Source organism: Benincasa hispida, chromosome 12 (assembly GCF_027475165.1).
Source record: "Benincasa hispida cultivar pf3 chromosome 12, pf3_genome.v1.1, whole genome shotgun sequence".
NCBI lineage: Eukaryota > Viridiplantae > Streptophyta > Magnoliopsida > Cucurbitales > Cucurbitaceae > Benincasa > Benincasa hispida.
The window spans coordinates 14,215,129-14,221,392 of record NC_143489.1 but is presented as its reverse complement, the minus strand read 5'-3'; the positions used below and the strand labels follow the sequence as shown (position 1 = coordinate 14,221,392).

The following is a 6,264-nucleotide window of genomic DNA, read 5'->3' as shown; positions in this document are numbered from 1 at the left end:
ATATGTCAAATATAAATTCAACTTAAGTTTGATATCCATACTTGATCGATCTAAGTTCTAGATAATAAGTTCATGGCATTTGAACGAAGACCTTTATAAAAGGGTTAGTAATTTATTGTAATGCCAAAGCTGAGTATAGTTGATTGACAGATGAGACCATAAAAAATTTATAGTTTCTAACTCTTACCCAAGAAAAGTAATTTGTTGTAGTGGTTTTTTTTTAACCCAGTTCTAAAAAAGGAGTACGTGCAATATGAGAATTATTGCACTTCCCAAGTGACCATTACTTAGTACTATTTTTGTGTCCAAGTATGCTTAAATGCAAAGTTTTTCTATAATTGGAAGTCATAGCTATTGAATGCAAGTGTGGATTATAAAATTGAAACACATTGAATCAGCCAAGAGGGCTTTTAGGGAAATAATTACAATATACAATACGAAATTTGATTACATACATTATTATATCATAACGAAGCAAACATATATAATAATAATTAATATATGGTAGAGATATAGTAGGAAAATCAAGTTAACGGCGATCTTTGAGGAACGCCCTTTCGGCGGTTCACGGCGGTGCCGATATCGGAGATGGGGAAGCATCTCGGCCGGCACAGAACCGCCGCTAACGATTTCACACAGCTACGATTCTTCTTCACTAATTTAATGGCGGCGGCGGTTTCTGAGACGGCGGAGGGGAAATCCAATTCCAGAACGGAGGTTGGGGTTTGGTTTTCTGTTGTGCTTCGAGTTGGAAGATAATCATAATTCCTTTGTTGTTTCTTCATTATTTCAATTTTGTCATTCACCTTTTGATTCATCTAAAGAAAACACACAATAATTAGACATTAACCCTTAAATTATTGGTAAGAAACTTGAAACCCCACCCTTATATGTATGATATTAATATTTAGAGGAAATTTGCCAAAACCACCTCTTTATAACTTTCTTCTTTTATGCTCTCAAAGTTTTAAAAATTGATGATAAATATTGAGGCTTTTTCTATTTTGTGCCTAACAATCACTACAAATCTATTTCATAAAGTATTCTCTCAACAATATCTATCTTTGTATATCTCATCAAATTCTTCGATCGCACAAAATTTTCTCTCTTTTTTTGAAATAATTTAATTTATTTTTTATGTGTTTGATGAGAATAGGATACATAAATATAAGTACATTTCAAGATGTACCCAACTATTTTTCTAAAAGTAAATTTTATGTATGGTAAGAACTATAAACTTTAAATTTTGAGTTAACTAGGTCTATAAAATTTTAAAATAAATGGAGAATGAGTCCAAACACGTATTAAATATAGAATTATAAGTTCAAATATATATATATATAGTGTGTGTTAGATGGCAAACTTAAATAAATTCAAATTTTTATTTGAATATTTTTTAAAGTTGAATGATCAAAATAGACAATTGAAAATTGAAAAAAAAAGCAAAGTACTAAACTTGTAATTGATTATATTTAGTGTGAGGTTTTTGAAACATGAAAAAGTTTAGTAATTGTTTTGAGGTAAAAGTTCAAATTCACACCAACATTTTCTGTATTAAAAAAAATGTCAAATTTTTGTCTATTCTATTAAAAAATATAAGTGAAATTATAAATTTAGTCAATTAACTTTGATATTTGTATCTATTTGATAGTCGTTGAACTTTGAGAATTATAAATTTTATACCTGAATTTTTTATTTTTTAAATGCACAAATCTACTAGACACAAAATTAAAAGTTTAGGATCGTATTAAACGAAATAATTTTAAAAAGTTTAAATTGATTAGAAATCTATTAAATATAAAATAAACACAAACAAATAATGAATTAGTGTATAAAATAGGTAAAAGAAAATGTAATGAATAAAGCATAAAAGGGAATAAGAAAAGACCTTGCATGAAAGAGAGCAAAAGAGATATGGATATTGAAGACTGCGAAGGCATGTGATGCACAAATTACCCGATCCTCCTCTCAAACCTCTTCTCTTTGCCCTTCTTTGTTTCAGAAACACTACTTTTGCTCTATTTGTTGTGTATGGCTGTTCAAAATATCACACAATTATATTTAAAGTACACACATTATATTATAACTTAATATTCATGGCAAACCATAATAATATATATATGCACTATAATATCATTACTTGTACAAGAGAACAATTCAGCAGCTTCTCAGCATCTCCTAGTCGTATAACTTCATGGTACACATATCTTCTTATCTGCCCATCACCAAAAACCAACCCAACCAAACCGTCATCGTCCCAAAAGCTTTAGCTGATATGTTATATTACAATACATTTGAATCAAAATTAAACTTTAATCGTCAGGTTAAAGAAGGAAGGAGAGAGTAAATTACTGATTTTCATACCTATATAATTATATTATAATTTCTTACTTTTCTTTTTTGTAGGTTCAATCAATTTTGTTCATATCTTATATTGATGTATACCATCACTGAAAATTATATGGATGTTAATTAGATTAAAAATAACATCTACAAAGAGACAAAATTCTTGTTAAGATACTATTTATACATAAATAATTGCATTTTAGGCTACATTCATTTTTGTGCATCTCATTCAATTGTTCAATTTAATTTGGCACGTGACAAACTCTTCTTACTTTTGTTTTAAATTATTATTAAATTTTTGTTTTTGTGAGTGACTAAAGGGAGGGAGATACACATGCTCTTGTACGTAGTGAATTCAAAAAAAAAAAAAAAAAAACTTAAGTTGATGAGTTACGATATACCTGAAGAAAAGTATGAGTAGGATGAGAAGAGAAGCAAGAGAAGCAAATGGCAGAGCAGCAAGACAAGCAAAAGAAAGTCTTGTCATTCTTCTTACAAGACTTGTGAAGTGAACATGGAGTAAAGAATTTCTCTACTAGAAGAATTTCAAGCCATTTAGGAACTGAATTATTCTCATCAGCTTTTCTCACCATACTCACCTGTAAAACACAAAAAAACAAAATTAAACTAAACCCACAAAATAAAAGTATTTAAAAGAAAAAAAGAGACCTTTTTCTTTTTTGTAATTTGAATATGTACGGTCGTTGTAGAAGGAATAGAGAATGTGAAAGAAAGATAAGGCAGAAAAAAGTACTTATGGAAGCAGAGATTGATGAAGTTGAAGGCATCAATATCGCAATTATTTAAAGCATTTAACTTCACAAATTTCAAAAATACAACCCCCCCTTTTTCTATGTTAAAAAATTATTGCAATTTAATTTATTTATGTATTTATTCGGGTTGAATTTGTGAAGAGAAAGAGAAGAACATTTAATAAGAATCACGAGGGCAGCAGAATGCCAATTAATTAATCCATTTATTCCACACTCTTCTTCTTCTTCTTCTTCTTTTTCTTTTTCTTTTTTTTCCTTCTAAAAATTAAATTATTTGAAAATGGTGACCACACCATTGCATTTTTCCTCCCATCCTTCTAACTTCCTTATTGTAAATTTGTTGATCGGTTTAAATGCATATATGAAAGGCGGCTCTTTCTTCAATTATTTTCCCCATTTATGTAATGATATTTATTTAAACTATATATGAATTCAAATATTTACTTAATAAAGTAAATGATGTATTGAAGAAAGCAAAGGGATTTAGGAATAGAGAAAAGGGTAGTTTGCATTGCGTAAGAATTAGACCATCAATGATACCATAGATGTTTATCCTAAAGCTCTAATACCACAAACAATTCATAGCTAGGAGAACAATAATATTTGAACTTATATGTTTATACTTGTTAAACACTAATTGACTAATAACTCGATATTATAGATTTTATAGTACAAGTAATATTGCATATATAAGATTTAGTGATAACGACTCATAATGGACTACTTCTGCCAAAATGAGCAACTCACTGACATAAAGTTTGTATTATCAATTTTGGGGTTAGAAGTTTGCTTCTTCATCCCACATGTTGTTGAGTAATTAATAATAATACTAGATTATTTCTAAACCTCTATACTTTTAAATATGAGATTTGTTGAGAAAAAATTGTGAGAAGATAAGTATATTTTTTAAAAATCAAAAGCTAAAAATTAGGTCTCGTTTGATAATAATTTTGTTTTTAGTTTTAAATTTATTTTTAAATTAAGTCTATAATTAAACATCACTTTCATCTACTAAATCGTATGTTTTGCATCTATATTTTAATAGTGTTTTCAAAATTCAAGTCAAAATTTGAATAAAAAAATATTTTTTGTTTTTGAAATTTGGCAAAGAATTCATATGTTGACATAGAAAATATGAAAAACATAATCCAGAAATTCTGTGAAACAGATACAATTTTCAAAAATTAAAAATAAAATAGTTACTAAATTACAGGGCTTTCATCTTTGTGTTCTTATAATAAATTTATCAAAAGTTAATATTTATACAAACCATTCAAATATATTACAAACATTATATTAGTTAATCTTGTTTATAATCTAAAACAATACACTTTACCTTTGTTTTATCTATATATATATATATACCAAGCTAAAGTTTTTAAGCAACCCACTCATAAAATAATAATTATTTGAAAATTACCTAAATAAAAGGATTGTATTTTAATTTAAAACATGAATACATAATGTTGAACTAAATTACAAAATATTTTCGGTGATATAGTCTCTAAACTTTTGTTTATTATAGATTAATACTTAAATTTTAGATTTTGTACGAAAAAATCGAAAAAGGAAAAAATATATTAAAATATTAAAATGAAAAGTCATGATGAGGAAAATTCTAACAATATTTATGAATATTATAGAAAATAGATGCCCATTGTCCAGTGTCCTAAAGACTATGTGTCACCATTCATGTTGTCCATGTGTCTTGTAGTTATTCGTATTTGGTGTCCATGTAAATCAATATTCTACTTGCCACTTTGCCTATAAATAGTGACATTTGATGGATCTTAAAATCATATATGCAATAAGAATTTCACTTCAATTTACATATTATCCAATTTTATAATTTTAGTTGTTTTATGCTTTTAGTTATTTTGTTTATTCATTATTATTATATTATATTTTCTTCATATCCTTGTTCCCGTTTTGCTCCTCAATTTTCACAACACGTTATCAACATGAGTTCCTGTCATTTTTCCCGCTAAAGGTACGTCCTAAATGTATGTCGATTTTTTCCTCTTCGTTATAATTAATAAATTTAATGTTAGTTTGTATATTCAATATCTATTAAATTTCTGACGTAAGTACAATATTTTATGATAGTACTGCCATGACAAATCTCACAAAATTAGAATTTTCCACCCTTGATATTAATGACAATAATTATTTGTCATGGGTACTTGATGCCGAAATCCACCTGGATGCTATAAATCTTGGGGAGACTATTAAAGAAGGAAATACGACATCCAGTTAGGAAAAAGAAAAAACTATGATTTTCCTTCGTCATCATATTCATGAGGGATTGAAAATGAAGTATCTTACAATAAAATATCCTTGTATCTTGTGGAAAAATTTGAAAGAGAGGTATGATCATAAAAACAGTTATTCTTCTTAAAGCTTGTTATGAATGCCTTGAGGCTACAAGATTTCAAATCAATAAGTGATTACAACTCCGCATTATTTAAAATCAGTTCAAAATTGTTGTTATGTAGAGAGAAAATTATTGATGCTGATATGTTAAAGAAGACATTTTCTACATTTCATGTCTCAAATATGCTCATGCAGCAACAATATCGAAAGAAGGGTTTTAAACAGTATTCTGAATTAATTTCATTTCTTCTCGTGGCCGAACAAAATAACGAATTATTGATGAAAAATCATGAATCTCGACTAACCGAAACAACATCATTCTCTGAAGTGAATGCTGTGAATTTTAATAATAATTATGGTCGAGGTCGTGTTGCAGTCGAGGTCGTGACCGTCGCAGAGGAAGAAATAATTATTATTTTCGTGGTGGTCATTCTAATCATTTAAATTTCAAAAGAACTACACAAAATGATGATCACAAATGAAAAACTCCACAACATAAAAGTTCAAAGAGTGTTGAAAATAAATATTTCTGATGCGAAATGGTTGGGCCTCGGTTACATACCTATCTACGTCAAAACACTTAGTTGACCTTTATCAAGCCTCCCTGAAGGAAAAAGAGAAAAATGTGGAAGCAAATTTTGTATACCAGGATAATGATATATTTGACTCATCCCATATGACAAACTTGGATGTGGCGGACTTCTTTGAATCTCTTGAAGAGAAGATTGACACAATTGGTGGCACATCAACTGTTACGTTTGACTTTGAGAAT

At 28.3% G+C, this 6,264-nt stretch overlaps 1 protein-coding gene across 2 annotated transcripts; it reads right to left on the bottom strand.

Moving 5' to 3' along the window:
- Positions 1 to 354: 354 nt before the first annotated feature.
- On the bottom strand, positions 355 to 3,190 carry LOC150031791 (protein RGF1 INDUCIBLE TRANSCRIPTION FACTOR 1-like). 2 transcript variants are annotated; one of them, XM_090308618.1, is made up of 5 exons: positions 3,101 to 3,190; positions 2,748 to 2,945; positions 2,141 to 2,215; positions 1,889 to 2,035; positions 355 to 818 (listed from the first exon to the last, which is right to left on the bottom strand). In XM_090308618.1, exons 2-5 carry the CDS (start codon positions 2,937 to 2,939, stop codon positions 525 to 527), a joined length of 708 nt encoding a protein of 235 aa, XP_090164744.1. In that variant the 5' UTR covers positions 2,940 to 2,945; positions 3,101 to 3,190; the 3' UTR covers positions 355 to 524. The 2 variants fall into 2 exon arrangements, with proteins under 2 accessions (XP_090164744.1, XP_090164743.1); XM_090308617.1 differs by having other exon boundaries at positions 3,016 to 3,139.
- Between the last annotated feature and the right edge of the window lie 3,074 nt (positions 3,191 to 6,264).

What these genes read in the sequence shown, in the direction of transcription:
- LOC150031791 (XM_090308618.1), bottom strand. Translation starts at nt 2,939, where the DNA reads ATGGTGAGAAAAGCTGATGAGAATAATTCAGTTCCTAAATGGCTTGAA. An exon ending in CTACTCATACTTTTCTTCAG is followed by an intron (nt 2,216 to 2,747) that starts GTATATCGTAAC and finishes GGTGATGGGCAG; the next exon opens with ATAAGAAGATATGTGTACCA. An exon ending in TTTGCTCTCTTTCATGCAAG is followed by an intron (nt 819 to 1,888) that starts GTCTTTTCTTAT and finishes TGTTTTCTTTAG; the next exon opens with ATGAATCAAAAGGTGAATGA.